The following is an 18153-nucleotide window of genomic DNA, read 5'->3' as shown; positions in this document are numbered from 1 at the left end:
AGGAAGCTACAAACCGACCAAGAAAGAACAAACTAAAGCCAACTGAGAAAAAAGGAGCCTCTGGAGACAGAACAAAATGCAATGGTACCTGCATCACCTCCAGGTAGGAAGGGGAAGAAGAAGGAGGGACAGTAAGAGGCCACGGATTAAACACTGTTCTTTGCACATCCTTCTTTCAGGAAAAGCTCCCCATTTACTTTCTGTGGCTGAAGCAGCCGTTTCTACAAAAGCAGCAAGCAACTCTTAATGAAAAAAAACTTGAGGACAATTTGTTGCCTCGACAGCTTTAACATGAACAGCCTTTCACAGCAATTCAAATTAATGTGTGTTCCCACTGTACAGTAGTCTTGCTCAGCTTTAAGGAAACCAGGAATTATGCATCAATAAAAATTCAGCCACGCCAAATATTCTGCTGTAAAAAGAGGCATAAACATATAACTCTCCAGTTTCCAGAATCACGTACGTGAGGCAAAGGGAAATTATATAAAAATAACTAGGTTTTTGTTTACATCTCAGATTTAGAAGAGCAATTCCAGAAACTAAACTGCTTCCACAGAGGCATTGATTTAATTAGCCTGCATAGCAAGCTTTATTTGTATTCAGACCCCTGACGTACATTGATACAAAAGAAAAAAAAATACACAGTGGATACACACAAAATAATTGCCTACATTTTTTCTATGCCAGATGCAGGTAGGAATTCTCAAACACACTTTCATGGGCTCTTCCCTACACGCAAGTGATCCTTTTATAATATACACTAACTACGTATGTTTTCAATTAAAAACATGACTGGATCGATTGGATCATATATTTTTTCAAACCGGCCAAAAACCAAACACAAACTGAAGCCACGAAGGAATTTCTGGAAGTACAAACCATAACATACAACATACAACAGTTCTGCTTTTGGCAACAAGAATAATCACCTCTGATTTTGAAACAAAGCTAGAACTGACAGCAGTGCATAAATACAAGCTGTCATTCAGCAATGAAATAACTACAGTAATGAACAGTACTCAGAAATTCTAAAAAAAACCCTAACTAGTCAAAATCTCAGCTTAGCAAAAAAGCACAAAATGGTGAAGTAACAGCAGAACACTGGCTTCTTACTTTTTGATAACTGTTAATCTCAATTTTGGGTCTTACTATTCAAAGGGATGACGACGTGTTCCTCAGAGATGTGAACACTGGATTCTCCTCAGGACACAGACACTGGCAGGGAAGGTGACATTTTTGCTTAAGGTAACAAACAGGGCTAGTAAGAATGGGCTCTCACACTTTTTTTCCCACTGTATTTTGATCCACATTAGTACAGACTTTGACTGCTTGTCCCTCCTCATGTTAGATTTAAAAGCCAAAACATCCCAGAATTTTGGGAATAAATACAGCTCAGTTTGGCTTTCACCTCTTCACCATACAGTAACTTTTCAGGCACTGCCCAATGATAAAAGCATTTATCAGCTACCTATCAGCATCTAGAATGTAGGAAACAAAAGTATCCTAAGACAACTTCAGAACACAGCAATGAAGGGGCAGAGTTCTTTGCAGTAAGTTACTCAACTGTGCCTCAGCTCCAGTATTTGGTATTTCTGATGTTCATGGCATTCTTGATTTACAGGTTCATTATAACTTCATTTATGCACATAACATTTATGAGGCCACTGCTTAGTAGGGAAGTATCACCTTGTTTTATTACAGTAACCCATCATTCAGAAAACATTAACTCTTTCTGTTTATGGATAAAATTGCCATTAAAAAAGGCAAAGAACCAGATCACATAGAGCAGCCCAAATCAACCTGGAAGATGTTTTACAACAGATCACTTACAAAAACAATTGTCATGTTTTTAAAAAGTTTAGGAGAGATGAAAACAGTTAAGTCTTTGAAGTGATCGCTTTCCAAAGGGAACTATTTTTCTACTATAAAAGTAAGCTATTGGAAGAACTGCATAAGATTATACTCTTGTTTGATATTTGCATTCTGCTGGATCCTGAAAGTGCTGACCAAAGCTGTACATAGGGGTAACAAAACCACAATTCTGATCTCAGAATTTAAAAGCTGCCATCAGGTGGCCAAACTGGAAGCAGGAGCAGCAAACAAATGTAAGGATTGAAGAAACATAAACACCACTTTTTCTCCTTTACAGAGAATAATATGGACCTGACAAAGGCCAGATGAGACTACTGTTTTAATGTAGCAGAACTGGCTCCTACCAAGGAGTCCTCCTGGTACTTCCACAGAGTGCCCTGAGCCCCTGCAGGATGCACAAGCTCAGGGGCTGCTCTGCCCCTGTGTGTGTAAAGAACCACCTTATCTACAAATTTAATCGTGTACACTCAGGAGTAGTGGCTTGTTAATGCAAAGGAAAATATATTTAATTTTCCCCTCTATTCCCAGTGCCTTTGTACAAAAAACCCTGGAGAATTAGTACACTGAAAGGAAATTAGAGACAGTGGAGTGGTAAGAACAGCAGTGCATAACAACGTAACACACAATAAACTACTTGATAATAAATACTACAGGTGTCTGACATGTAGGAATGCAAGTGCTGAAACTGAAAATCTAGGTTCAAAAATGATCTGTAGCTCACATTGGATGCAGTGTTACATCAGCTGCTTCCTGCAGGTCATTTTAACAAGTACTATTCTGATTCTAAAGGTGGGAAAGCCAACAGTTAATAACCCTGTTCTGAGAGCAGCATTCTACATTTATACTACTGACAAACATTCATGAGTTATGTCCTTGTGAGATAGGAAAGTAATATTGCATTCATTTTAAAAAGCAAAGAAAGTATGAGAGACAAACATTAAGTGGATTTCTCAAGGCCACAAAGCCAAGTAGAGAAGTCAGATCTCTTTGTAAATTAATTACAAGGCATTCTTAATGCAAACAAATGATAACACACCAATTCCTATTAAATTTTATCCCTTCCAGTACCAGATCACCTGTAGATCTAGATAACTCTTCCTCTGTAAACACAGAGGAATGGTTCTCTACAACAAACAAACAGATTTTTTTCCAAAGACAAGAATAGATTACAAGACAACTTTTCTGCAAATCATTTAAGTCAATGGTTGTCCAGGACATGAGAAGTCATTTTTTACCCCAGGCAGGAGGTTATTTCCCACCACACATGAAGGTCTGGAATCTGTATAACATCCCTAGTATCTTACCCCTTCTTTTCAGTTGACAAATATGAAGGGCATTAAAAAAAAAAGCTTAAGTCTGCTTTTTTCCAGGTTGCTTTGCTCATATAATTACGTAAATCAGAAAACATATAGAGTCCTGAGTTCTAAAGCTACACAGCCATGAGGTACATCTAAAACAAACACGTGAAAGAGGCATATTCCTTAAATATGAAATATATCCTATTTTCTCAAAGGAAAAGATATAGAAAAACACACCAGCAAGCACTAATTTGTCTCACTGATCTATCCCCCCAATAGCCAGAGGCTACTTTTAACTACACTGACTCAACATAGGAATCTGAATTGTATAAATCAATGTCTTCAATTAACATTTTGTTTAGGAAGAGTTACAGAAGAAAAACAGAGTGTAATCATTTGCTAGCACAGTGGCTCCAGAGGTCTGGGAGCGCGTGCAAGAAGAATGGAGCTGAATGTGGGAAGGGTCCATTATTCTTTCAATAGCGTCTGGTGCTGCAAAGTATGTGCTTGCATACTTTCCTACTGGAAAAGCTTAAGTCTTCAGTAGCTCCTTGGGCTGGGAAAATGGCAGGCACCCAAATGCTAACCCAGGGATCTAGGAAGGAGATCTACCTGAAGAACAATATTTTTCAAGTGGCCTTAGAAGTGAAAAAAGGCCATAAAGAGAAGTCTCATTCCCAAGGGATTTTACTCCTTCTGTCTGGCTGCTGTTTGTCAGGTGCCATTCCCCGCACACATCCCCAGCACATTCTAATGCAAGAATGGAGAGAGGGCCTCTCTGAAAATAATCACACTTGCTGAAAGACCAGCCCTGCATAAATACCTCTCACAACAGTACAAACAGAAATCAGACTTCTTGCCCAATACTTTAGTTGAAATTTATGGCACTGCTGGCCGTGATTCTGTTATTACTATTCTACCTGGCTAAGGCTCAAAGTCACAGAAGTGGGAATTTCAGAGGTATTTTCAGAAATTATGTAGCTCATTTGAGGGGAAAAAAAACCCAACCAAAAAAATATACTTAGTTCTACAAATGCTGCACCAATGCACCAGTGAACAAAGCTATATACTACCCATATATGTATACATGTATGAACACATGTACCACAGAGATGGGACAGAGCAGTTAAGGACACACATGGCCTCTGAAATTACATTTGATGCTACTCCTTGGGAATAATAAAGCAAAGGGGGGAAAAATAAAATCAAAGGGAATACTGGAAGACAGTCTCTTGCGCTTTTGCAAATATCACCAGCTGCTGGACGATTAATATGCAGAAAAACTATAAGTTGAGCTTAAACATAAATTTCCCCGATTTCTTACTGGTCTGCTTCCAACCCTCAGAGTTTAATTAAAGTCTATCTGTCAGATTTTTCTGTCTGAAGGCCTTAAATTATTCCCTTTTTAAATCTCCCTGTACTGACTGACCCAGATTTTTTAAACTCTTGAGCTTCCACTAACCTAATTATGAAGACACACACACACACACACATATTTTTTTTAAAAGGTTGAAGAATTTCAAGATGATTGAAATATAATAAGTAATACCAACAGCTGCTGCTGGCCAATATGCAGGTACATGCAAGTCATCCTTAGAATGAGTAACTGGGCAAGATATAGCATTCTGTACTGCAAGTTCACATATCAAGATCTAATAGCCACCTCCTTTAATTCTTAACAGAGTATATATTTGGTGCCTGGGGAAGGAAAGTTCTACAAGAAATCTCCAAGAGAAGGGGATACAAAGTTTTACTGCTTGTAAAATGTATCTCTATCTAATCTTCTCTAGCTAGGGAAAAGGTGCTATAAATTTGATGAAGAAAGGAAGGATTTAAAGCCAGAGAAAATTAGGATTTCTCAAAGCAGAAACACAGAGAACATGCTGCCCTTAGGAATAGATCTCTGCTATTTACTCGATCTACTGGAAGAACTCCCGGGGAGCATGTCTTAGCAAGAGAAAGGAAAGTTTGCTATGCTCTTCATTTCCTGTGTAATTCCAGAAACTGCCAGCACAATGCTGTTTGGGGAGAACCACACTACAGCTATTCAACAGGGAATTCAGCATTGTATTCTGAATGAATGGAAACATTCTGAAAGATATATATTTGCTGCGAATAAAGTAGAATGAGGACCCAGTAAGGATGTGAGGCCGCGTACACCTCCAGCCAGTTAATTGTAAATTCGGACTCTTTCCATTATGACTTTTGCAATATTCTTAGCAGCATGAAACATCACAGTAAATTACCCAGGTTAGAGTTCATGGTAGCCACGAAGTAAGTGTAATAAATCAGCACTAAAAATATTATGCAACTGCAGTTCAACTGATACCAAGTGTAGCTGATTTTAATGGAGAGGCTATCTACTTTGATGTATCCCTGCAAGTTAGTGATTTGGGATCTCAGTGACTGAGATGAAGGAAAGGCTCTCCAAAATCTGGATTTCTTAGAATAAACTACATGAATGGTTCCCTGCAAAAATCCCAAGGGTATTTCCCTCCTGCCCACAGCAAAAAGTCTTCTGCTAAGCACAATGATTTAAAGGATTTAAAAAAATGCATCAATAACGCAGAACAGTAAGGGAACCCCAAACTCTGTCTGGGCTCATGAGCCAGGACCTCAGCCCTAAGCAAAATCAGACCTTTTAACTGAAGAGGAACAGTCACATGCCTCATTTCACCCTTACTTTGCTTTAAACTAGGCCGTTTCCTCCCCCCCATATTCCACATTGGCTGATAAATTCCCCAACGGCGGGTGTTAACTAACTCCGCATTCCAGTCTGCTCTGCGTCATGGAGTTCCACATCCCGCTGATGAGGAACACATGGTGGACATGTGGTAGGGGAGAGCCTGACAGCGCTCGCACAAGCAGGGATAACTCCTCTGACCTTTGGCTTTTTTCTCTCTGTACCATCCCAACCACACAATGAGGAGTCTGTGCCCCTCTGTCACGTACTGGTCATTCTGGGATCACTGGACACAAGCTGAATCCCTAAGATTTCAACAGGCAGTTACACTGAATACACCTTTTGGCTGAAAAAGCAAGCAACTGATCATTCTGTGTCTCTGCCCTAATCAAACCTTTCAGATGAACTTTTAGACCATACAGGTTACACCTGGAACAACTGGGGTAAATGTCACAAAAAACAACTGATGATGGCTATGTTTCCCCATCAACTCTGTGAAATAAGCTAACTCACAGCCTTGCTAAAAAGTACACAGTGGCAACTGTATTAAAGTATTGGCAACTGTATTAAAGTACTAAGACATCATCTAAAACGAACAGACCATTTGTCATCTTTTCAAGACCCGAGCCTGGCTTAGAGTAACAATGAACTTCAACTTCAGTGTTGTCCAGCCTGGTGACTCATCCAGAGCACTGCATTCACCAAGTCACATGGACTCGAGGGTGTCCAAGCAATACAGTCATCCCTTCCTCCTTTGAAACCTCTGAAAAGTAAAACCAAATCACAGGCTAAGTGCTGGTCTGAGACCGCAGCAGACAGACAGACAGACAAATGACTAATGACAATCCACACAACATACATTTACCAACGATTAGGAACCAAATGCTGAGCCTCACACTCTCTGCTTTCAGCCTTGTGTGTGCTGTAACACTGGCAAGAATCTTGCAGTAAAATGAAAGCCATTGCCAATAAGCTTTTCTATAGCTGGATTCAATAGAAGTTCTGCTAATATTCCAGATTCTAAGATTCATGAGATTCATGACCTCTTACCTGTACAAGCTGTCAAGACACAGCATGACCCTTCTTTTATAAATAGGACCTGGATATGCTGTACATTCCTTTCAACCCCCCTGCCAATGAGTGAATAAAATACCATGGCACCAGCAAAACACAATAAAATCCTGTGGAAGCAACAGTATTAAAAATCAGTAATAGCACTATGTTCTTTAAAATATAAAGTCAACATCTCACTAGTTGCTTTTATAGTATGTTCACAATTATTGTACAAAGTGTAACATATATAAAAGCACCAAATTAAGTTTTCCTTATATTTGGCTACATTAATTTTAGAAATAGTAAATCATTTAAAAAATACTCCATTTCTAAGTTGAAGCCTACACTCATCCTCAACATATTTACAGAAAAACCAGAGCAAGTTGAGCAAAGTTTAAATGCATGATAAAAAGGGCAAACCTTGTGAGAAAACAAATGCCTTTTATTTACAGCAGCTACTGTTAGTGAACTGAGAAACTTCTAAACAAAACCTAAAAGGGCATCCTGAGAACATCTACTCCTAGCTCATGGCTCAAACAACTCCTCACAGGCCAATATCTTTTTTCTGAAATGTTCAGCAAAATCCTCTTTTCTGAAGAAATATGATTAAAGCTACACCAACATTTTTAAAGTGTGGTTATAGTCTAAGAAGTTAGTGTGTAAAAGTCACACCCTCTTATTCAATAGACTTAGTTCCCCTGTTCTGATTCAGTCAGATCCGCTTGCTTCACTGGCTAAAATAACTTTTTACAACTTTCTAAATTCCTATTAGTACTGTGAAACCAATTCAGTTCTGGGAAGGGGAACCAGATTCTTTTCTGGCCTGTGCATCTGCAAAAGGATTATTACCTAAATCAACACATACAATTTCTCTTTTTGTGATGGAAGAGACAAAAAGAACCTCACGTATTTTCTAGATGCTAGTCAGAAAACTTTATTTTTAATTATGAAAAGAGTAGACCTGGACTAACTGCAAGAGCACACCTGCACTAACTAAGACATGAAGATCTGCACGTGGCTCAGTAAAAGCCATATTCTAGAGAAAAAAATATATATCCAACAACTTTCTATGGCATTCCTCAACATATCACTTGAATGCAAAGGAAACTTAGTTTCAAGCAGGGGAACACCACCAAAGCTAGGACATGTGTATTCACCCTGCAGACAGCTCAGACCAGCAAAGAGTTTTTGCTCCCTGGTCTGCCCTGAACTGCTCCTCAGAATTTTCCTACTGAGTTGCACTATTGCATCCCCTGCTCCCTTGCCAGTGGCACTGCTTGTGGGGACATCGCCCTAATGCACAAAGTAAAAAGAACCAAGTCATTGAAGTCCTGCTGTTTAATCCATTAAAAGTAATGACACTGTTTTTGACACATGGGGCTTATGAAGTACTCAACCATTCGTCCCGCTGGGGGTAAGCTTGGGGTGGTGGCCCCCTTAACCAGCACAGCTGGATCTGGAAGAGGACATCTGACCATGATCTAGTTTAAGATGCTTTACACAGTGGAGCATCTGCCTATACCAGTGTCATTCCCAGCCTTTCTCATGGAAATAGATTTTAAAAGAAAAAAAGAACCACCACAGGAGTGGCAGAGAATTTCAGAGATGCCAATTTCCCAAGGACAGTTTTAGAGAACAGAAACACTAAGGAAGTTGCAGCGTGTTTATATATGATCTACTTATTTAAAACAAATTATCAGCAGAAAAAAAAAAAAAAGGCAATATCCCAAGGCAACAGAAAGGAAATCAAGTGTATCAAAGCTACTTCTGAACTCTCATTACCTATCCACTTGGCAGCGCTGACTTTTGAGATTATACTACACTATTCATTTTCACTCTCAAGATGCAAAGGGAAAAGGAAAAAAGAACTCCCCCATCCTACCCCCCTCATTTTATTAAAATATCTTAAAAACAGATCTGTATTGTTACTTCAAGGTTACTAATGTTAGTCCTGTATATATTTATAGATGAGGTACTCCTTTCTGTCTGAAGCACATGAGGTAATAAGTAGCTGGGATTGTCACGGTGATTTATTAACATATTCTCTAGGAGAAGCCCTGCACCTGCGTCTGTGCAGACAGAACACCCACGAAGGCTGAACTCACCCTTACACAGCCCACAAGATCTTAAAAGGAAATGCTCCAAATTTAGACCTGCTCCAACAGGTGTCTTTTACTGTCTCACTTTGCATGACCATAAATATCAGAGGTGGAGCAAAAAGCTCCCTGTCCATTGTAATCCTGCTTTGAAAACAAATACCTTTGCCCCCTCCCAAAGCAGAGGCAGCAGCTATGGAATTCTCATCATTTCCTCACTCCTTCATCCTGTCAAGACCCAAGTCAGAGAGATGTCACCGGCAAAACCAGGCTCCAGGGATGAGCACATAACTTTATTTTTTTTCTCTTCAAAGGGCCCTAAGCTGGCTCTGAAACTTCCCCAAACTGTATTTCTTTCATTCTAATATCTCATCTTGCAGCTATTTGCCAAAGTGAATGACATGCACAGGCTGTTCATGGCTTTTTATAAGCTCTCATTACCCAAACAGGGAACCATTTCCTTGAAAATGCTTTCCCCAGCAGCTTTAGTCTCTCTAGGCACCACCAATAAATTTGTCTTCTTGGCCCATCCTTATGCACACCAAAACGTGCCTGGATGGATGTATTTGATATTGTTTTCCATTTGTTTACTAAGGGAGGATGCTACCTGTGGGACTTGTCATCAGGGTGATTAACAGCACAGGGAAAATAAATGATAATTTTAACAGCTGAATGGAAAGCTTTGCCAGATTTTCTCTGGCAAGCAAAGGAGCAAAATCCTTTTGTGCAAAATCTCTTCTGTGGTGTGACAAGGAGAGGCAATCCCAAACCCAAAATGGCTACAAAACCACAGCACAAATCAAAACAACAGATCTGGAAAAGAAATCCCAACCAAACCGAGAAAGAGAATAACAGCTTATACCATAAGCTTAGAAATCCCATTAAAACGTTTCACTCTGTAACACTTTCATTATTACAAAATGCCTGAGTCAAGAGCAAATAAATATTTAATACTCAACAGGTACTCAGGAGAATGTATGTTTTCCCCTGTCCCTCCCCACCAGCTGCTCTTTTATGGCAGGAAAGTGAAGAGCGTGAAATCCAATGATAGGAAGAAGGCAAAGGTCAGGAAAAAGGTTTTTCTTCAAGGATTTAAATTAGCGTTCTACAGCTTTGGATGTTTTGTCAACACAACTTCCCTCCTGTGAGGAAGGGAAGCCAAAGGCCCTTTGAACCATTTCTGTATGGGATCTAGATTTTTTACCAGTAACAAGACTCCCAGCTTTAAAGAAAAGTTCATCTTCCCTCTTCCCATTCCTTTCACCACTCCCTCCCTGTCCCTCCATCCACTCCCCTCCTTAAAAAGAGAGAGAAAAAAGAAAATAGAAAAAGGATCTGAAGAACAAAACAAGCACTGGAGGAGTTCTAGAGTTCATGTAACAAGACCACTATAACCCTTCAAAGGGACCATTAAAAGCAAAACAAACAAAAGCAACAGCCTCAAGATGTCTATTGTATTTTACAGAGGAATGAATGAGTGTACTGGAAATTCTCCCACCATCTTGCCACAAAGTCTGTTATTTCATCAAAACAAAGTCCAGAGATCAAGAAACAGCCAACATGGCAGCTGAAAGTCAGTCACTTCAAGTGATCCATGAAGAAAACGAGACTGGGCTTGCTTTTTTGTTTCCCTTTTTTTTTCCCTCTCCTTACTTTACTATGATGTATTAAAAAAAGACTTCAAAGATTGTTTTAAGCGTCGCTTTTGTTTCTCTTGTTTCTCACATGAGAAAGTCAGAGCTTGAGCAGGTCTAGACAACACAGTGGTTAAAACATCCTTAGCTGCCAACACTTTGTCTTCTTAGAGCTCCCACAGTTGTTGCTTCCCTGGATTTGCCTCAATTGAAAATATTTGACACTTTCCACATACTATTTTGCTTCCCTCAGAGCTTCTCCAAGATGGCAGCTGTAAAGCACAGAGAGCACACCAGCATGCACAGTAGGCAGTTTAATATGTCAGAGGCTCACCCATGTGGATACTGTCCCAATACTTCTGCCTGATGCTTCAAAGTATCTTTTTTATATTTTTTTCCTTCTTTTTAGCACTTAGCAGATCTTTCCTCTTTGTTCTTCTAGACTATCCTGTCATCTTTGGGCTTTACTTGGAGGGTGGGTAATGCTTTACACTAGCTTTCATAGCTGTGGAAATGTAAGAAAGACAGGGAGACACAGATTTTTATCCCATCTGTATGTCACCAACACTCCATTTACCAAATCCCAAACAGTTACGCTCAAGAAGATCTGCTGAAGACAATGTAACTGAACAGGTGCTCCCGAGGGCAAAGTTTAGCCTGCAGGATAAAGCCTGATTAATTTAGCTATAGGAATGAGAATTCTCTGGTTAGATGAACCTGTAAAATCAGAGGTCAACTAAGATCACACATGTTACAGCAATTTCTAAGTCATTATACCACAGCCACCCGCTAGTGTCAGGGGAAAGCCATAAAGACAAGCTTGTCACTAACAGTAGATATAATATTCCTCCCTAGCCCAAAATAGATCTATTAGATTTCATTTGCAAAAAAACCCCAGAATACAACAGTAATGAATTTCCTACTCTCTGCAAATCAGCTCCTGTGTATGTACACAAGGTCTGCCTGCAGCTTGGTCCCTGCCATGTCCAAGAAAAACGCAGGAAAGAGCCAGCAGAAAGATGCTGGGACAGGCTCTTTCCATCACAGCAGTTAACAGGGCCCACTCTTGATCACCTCCCTTCTAGGGCAATCCTTACACTTGGGCAGAAGAGGGGTCTTCTTTCCACGGACACAGAGCAGCTCCCTCACATCTGGTAGCGGGATGTTCAAGGAAAGATTACACTGAGCTGTGGCCTACAGCACACACCAGAGGCATTTTCACAGCAGAGATTTATCTGAGAGCAGCCCCCAGATGTCCGCATCCTTGACATAAAAGGTCCACATGGATGAATTCCCAGCTCTCAAATGGCTGTCCCACAGGTGTCTCATCTCACAGAGGTGAAAGTCTGACTGTCAGCCTGGGACAGACTACAAAGGTTGGCCTCTCAAGGAGACAGCAGAGCTTTCCACAGAGAACATCAGACGTGTGCCCGAGGAAGCTAAAATCACTGTACAGAAGACTGTAAAGAACAAGAAGTCATCTTTCCTTCTCCTACTAATGGATATGAATTACGCTGTGCAGGAAGCTCGGCTGGTCTGACATATTTAATAAATTCATCCAAGTCCCCAGTGCAGTTTAATGGTGGGTATAACATGGATTCTCTAAACTTTTTGGGCCTGCAGAGACAGCTGTGCTTTTGTGCCTCATGTGCAGAAGAGGGTCATGAAATCCTGAGAGCCCTGCATGGATACTCTGCAAATCTATCTGGGATTCAAACAACGAGACCAGCATTTCATTTATGGACGTAGGTCTAACACTTCAGGATGTCTGAATCGAAACTGTATCTGCACTACAGCAATATAGGTTTCATTTCAAGAAGAGTTACCTTTTCATGCATTCCTTTTCTTTCCCTGGAATTTTTCACAATAAAGGTGTAAGAAAAGCCTATCAATTGGTTGTAATGATGTAAAAAATAATAAAATACTGTTCCCTGAATACTGCAAAAGCTGCTTTGCCTGTTCCCTTCTCATCCTACTTTAACCACCACTTCTAGTACATAGTTATTTTACCCCATTCCAAGTTCAGTTTCTATTACAAGGACTCATGAGCTTACTTCTGAAGGATGGATCTTTTAATGACAAGTTCTTCATCCAAGTCAGCTTCATTAGCCATGAAGAGCAATCTTTTTCCTGTGTCATCCACTCCAATGAAGTCACGCTGCTCCACTGAAGTAGAAAATCAAATAATCATTATATAACCCCACTTTAATGCAAGCTGTAAAGACAAACGGGACCACCAACCACCCCCAAAATATGAAATACTAGGTTTCAGACTATCCCAGCAAATCAATGAATTTAATAAATATTATGGATAACTCTTCCAACTTCTTTTCAGTCAGGGTAGCTGATAGGCATCAAGACATTCAAAACATTGGCTCTGCAAGTTTTTTGCATTCTTTTTATGAAGATGCCAACTACAGGTCCTTACATGCAACACTATCTTGAGCTGTGCTTTCCTTCCTTCTCTTTTTAATTTTTTTTAAATAAAAAACCTCTGCCACTTGAATTTACACAACAACAAATCCAAGGCAAGCAGCAAGTTCTTCAAAATCCAACTGCTCCTTCCTCGTCATAAGCCACTCCACACTGGAATTAGGTGGTCTGGAGAGGATTATGATTTCAGTTAAGACATAAATATTTTGCAACTCATCTATTTCAGATAAATACTAATAGCAATAGCAAACCTAAATCACAAACAGACACAAAAGCACAGATTCTAAGACTTCTATCACAGATGTTTCTGGGTCAGTTAAATTGGTTTAAATATCTATTTATAAAACTGCCCAGCAAGAGAATACCTAACAGTCCCACATATTATTGTGGCAATCCCCATCTCCTGCAATCAGTGGTTGTGCATCAACAGGGACTTTGGCCTACTGAAATGTAAAGCATTTGGTTTTGAACAGTTTTCCACAACATCTGAATACAGTGGTGGCAGCTTATTCTAATTTTCACTTTGTAGTATGAACCATCACTCTGGTGGCAGCCATGGATCGATTTTTACAGAGCCAAGGTTGTACAAGAAAGCCATGGTACAGTTCTAACAAAAATCTCTTTTTGCCCACTAAATACTTTTTTGGGCCAAACCGGCAAATATTTGATCTCCTAAGTTCTAAGCCTTTAACCACACTGAAGTAACAGCATGGCCTAGAAGTAGCTAATTATCTAAGATCTTTTTCAGGCAAACTATTTTTAACCTTATTTTTCCCAATTCGGCCCCATCCCTCGTGTTTTACTTTTACTTATTCTTTCAGAGTTACCATAGCAATAACCACCATCAACCACGGTCAGACCTATGCAGCTGTCTAAAGTTCTCCTGTGGCAGTCTTTGATCCAAGTGATCAAGCACAGCCTCTTCAGAAAATCCCCCAACCCTTCTCAGAAATTAATCATACAGCAGAGAAGTACAAAAATAGGCCTGAGTATGTAACACTATAACAAATTAAGTACACTTACGATAAAGCTCACTCGCTGTAAAAACTCAGAAATAAGTCTCAAAAGCAGTGCCAATTCTCATGCTATGGAGGTCGATGAAGTTTGAGAGTAGGGGTTAATTAACCCCTAATTAGGTGGCTTCTGCCACTTAAATGGGGTCTCCTGACAGGCTGAAAACACAACAGTGACTGATTTTCTTCCATCGAGGGACCAACACTTCTCTCAAAGTTCAGGTCCTGTCTGCCCATCTCCTGGTTGTTCCTACAGTAACATAATATATTGCACTGCCACAGCAAAACCCTCTGCAACAACAAAAAGGGGAAAGAACCCGCTTGATGAGAACAGGACCAGGTACATGACTGACATCAAACCGGTTTCTCTTGCTTGTGTGGATAGATAAGAAACAAGCAGTGAAACCATGAGAACACACTGCGGGGTTTTTTTGTAGCAGATGCCAGGTCAGGTTCTCTCCTGTACACTGGCAATAACTAGCATTACTTTTGTAATTTAAAAAAGGCAAAACTTACTACTAAAATCAATTATCCAGAGATACAAGAGTGCTGTTTCAAATCCCACTGGCCTTACTTAGTGAAGAAAAAATAAATGGAAGAATGAATACATAACTAGTGTACAAAATACCTTCAAGGAAAGTATGAGAAAAATGTTAAAGTTGCAGCAACAGTAACTTTAAAAAAATCATTTAAAATATGGAAATGGAATGCAGGATGTGTTTAGCCTCCTCATGATAAATAAATAAGGATTTGACACTGATATTGCAATTTATTAATTACCTTAGAAATTAGATCCTCATCAATTTTAAGGGCTTTAGCGATCTAAAGAAATCATGACACCACAAGAGAACATCGAGCAATTCGGTGATGAGAAGAAATAAATTTCAGTCAGATTTTCTAAAATGCTTTTTAATCAAACACAATTAATTGACACTTGAAAAAAAAGACACCTCTGTTCAAGATTCAGTATCCCCACCCTTTCAATTAAAGGGAGAGAATTCACACGATGCAGCCTTCAAGACCACCAAGAGGTCTTCTGGCAAACACAGGGAATACCAGTGATGACATGCCTGCTGCTTTCAAGACAAGAAAAATAAACAGGAAAGAGTCACCATCCCCATCTTTTCTGCCTTTCTTTATACACAGAAAGGTTCAGACACTATTTTCCACACAATCCCTTGCAAGCCACCTTTAAGCACACGGCTCCATTCTGGGTGTCTGAATTCCTGACATTCTCTGTTTATTTGGGTTACTGTCATTCACTAGCACTTCAGTGTTGTGTTTTTTTCTATGGCCATGCCTCTTATTGCTCAATGAAAAAAGCCAATGAGATGATTATTGTCAATATATGATCCCCTAAATGTAAAAGCCAATGAACTTGACCCTGCAATTTGCAGCCTAGTCAAACATTTCAGGAAATCATCAGTACAGATTTACAGCACTTAACACTGCAATTAATGCTAATTTAAAAACTGTTCCTTATATCACAGTTCTTGAATGATCAAGAATATCCATTTCCTAATACAAACATTTCAACAGTACAGTGCAAGTACATAGAAACATAGATGTGTCACGATTTAGAGAAAGAGCTAACAGTGCCACGTACTACGAAAAACTGCCTAACATACTCCACATTCATCTCTTGTCTTCAGTTCCTTATAAGCTTCACCAAGTTTTAACTGTCTGGGATGAAATTTCCAATGCCAGATGCCTGCCCTAAGAGGAACGTTTGAGAAACTTCAGTGGAAACCATTCAGCTGCTTCTAAGGTTAAAGAAAAGAAGAGGGTTTAGCGTAACCTGAAATGGTTTGGTGGCCCTTCCCTGGAAAAACTCTGACTGGTCTTTGAAAAACTGCAGGTTCACATGCTCTACTCTTCTCTAGACTTCTATTTTTTGCTGCAAAAGTTTCTGTGCACTCTCTTCTTAAGAACAGGTTGTTCCAATGCCTCAGCTCCTAGGACTGACCAAATAGCAGTGCTATCTAAAGCCTTCTGTGGTACAAGAAAAGCACACAAGCCACGAGGTTCCACAGCCACACTGTGATGACTGCTCCTGGGGAAAGAGCTTAATCTGCTGCCTTTTTTGCAACCTGTTTTTTACAAGGAAATAAAACTCATAAGCTCACAAGGGTGAGGGGAAAGAAAAACATAAAAACAAGGATTCTGCCAGACAAGCTTGAAGGGAGAGAAAGCAGCCCCTGAAAACCAGTGGAAGAGACTGTCTGAAAGGACACTAGACCACAGAGACAGGAATTAGAAGAAAACTGTAGGCAGATAAATGAAGCAGATCAAGACGAGAAGTCAGAGGCAGAAGAGAGAGTGGAACTGGTAGTGAAAGAAAAGAGTAATATACGACAAAGAGAAGCTGGGCTCTTGACAAGGATCCTTGAAGGAGGAAACTAAGCAAAGACAACAAGAATGGAGGTTGGTGGTGGCAAGAGGCCAGCACAGGAAGAGAGAGAGAGATGAGCTAGGACAGTGTTGGCAGCAATAGGGTACATTCAGTCAAGCAGGAATGAAAGGTGGAAGGGTCTGGTCCTCTCTAAAACATACTGCCCTCCTCCAGAACCTGGAGAAGAACCTAAAACTCTTGTCTTGACACTCCCCTGCTTTTAGCTAATGACTGAAAAAGGTCTGTAGGGTTCATGTCTCATCTGAGGCAGTTCACAGAAAACACATCACTAGTGCTGGCCATGACAGCTCAAGCAGAGTAGCTTTGGGGTAGGAGACCTTAGCATCAAGCCCCACAGTAAAACACCAGGGGTGGTAAAACACTTTTACATAATGGAATTTTAGTCTTTTCAAGTTTGTCTTTTACAGATCTGAGAAACCATTCACAAATTTTAACAAGTCATGTAGGAAGAGACCTGCTACGAAGTCAGGCACACAGACATAAAAAACAAGCAACAAAAGAATGCACATACAAAGTGATGTGTTTATATTTGCAAAGAGTCTTCAGATGATCTTGTTTATCCTCACAGACCTTCTTGCCCCACCCTGTGTGCTCAGAGCTCACTTGCTGGGCAGCTCTATGATGTTTAACCACAGACCCATTAGTTTACAGCTCCTGAATGCTCAACTCTGCGGCCATAGCAGTGCTCTTGACAAAGTTTTATGTGCCATTAGCACTTAGATTGCCTTTTCAAAAATAAGGGGGGTTTAGAGCTGTTTGAGAGTCCAAGTACTAAATGCTTTCAGCCCTACTAACCTTACACTTCGCTCCAGAAAAATCTTTTCATGCAGAGCCTAAGCAGCTTTCTTTTAAAACACATTTCCTCCACTTTCAGACACACACGTAGTCCAACTGTTGGCTTGCATTTCACTCCTCTCTCAAACAGTTTGAAGGTACACTTTCTTATTCGTATTCCTGTAATGCCTCTGAGCTTTAATCACAGACCAGGACCCACTAAACTGGCAATAATTGAGGCTCAGCAATTTAAAAGAAAATGAGAGGTTTGGTGTGGGAACAACTGTATGGTATTTAGTACTTTCAGCATGTAAGTAAAACGGGCATAATAGCCCTGCTCTGCCTTACAGCAGTGTTGTGAGAACAGATACATTAGAGATTACAAGGCACTAAGATATTATGGTAAGAGGGACAAGATAAGCATCTAACCAAGTCCTTGAAATCAGTGGGAGTTTTGCCTAGCAAGAGGCTCCTGGATGCAATTTCAGAAGAGTAATTCAGTACATACCACAAGAGGGGAGAATTTCTAGAAGCATTTGTTACCCACCTACTGCTGGTCCCTACAGTCAGTGGTAAAATTCCCAGCTATAATCTGGCTGATGTTTAGTGCTCTTGAAAAACCTAACGGTTTTAATGTTCATATGTAACAAAAATTCAGGGTTTCATCCAAAACTCACTGAAGTCACCTGGAGCTTTTCCCTTAACTCTTGTGAGCTTTGGATCATAGCCTGCAAGATTACACGAGTCTAATACTTAATTCTGAGCTGGAAAAAACCAAGCCACACCCTCATCAGGGAATCTGAGGAAAAACAGGGTATCTGTACCTCTTTTCTTTCTCTTGCTTTGGGATTGGTAACTAAACATATCATACATACCAGTGGTTT

The 18153-nt window shown here is 40.0% G+C and overlaps 1 protein-coding gene across 2 annotated transcripts in view; it reads right to left on the bottom strand.

Moving 5' to 3' along the window:
• The window catches only part of EIF2B3 (eukaryotic translation initiation factor 2B subunit gamma), a 99879-nt gene that overhangs the window by 60851 nt on the left and 20875 nt on the right, over positions 1 to 18153 (bottom strand). For both annotated transcript variants that reach the window (XM_064665391.1, XM_064665392.1), the window contains exon 4: positions 12691 to 12802. In XM_064665391.1, coding sequence (XP_064521461.1) covers positions 12691 to 12802 — 112 coding nt within the window. The remainder of the gene's footprint in view (positions 1 to 12690; positions 12803 to 18153) is intronic.

This window comes from Pseudopipra pipra, chromosome 9 (genome assembly GCF_036250125.1).
Source record: "Pseudopipra pipra isolate bDixPip1 chromosome 9, bDixPip1.hap1, whole genome shotgun sequence".
NCBI lineage: Eukaryota > Metazoa > Chordata > Aves > Passeriformes > Pipridae > Pseudopipra > Pseudopipra pipra.
This window is presented reverse-complemented; position numbering and strand designations above follow the sequence as displayed.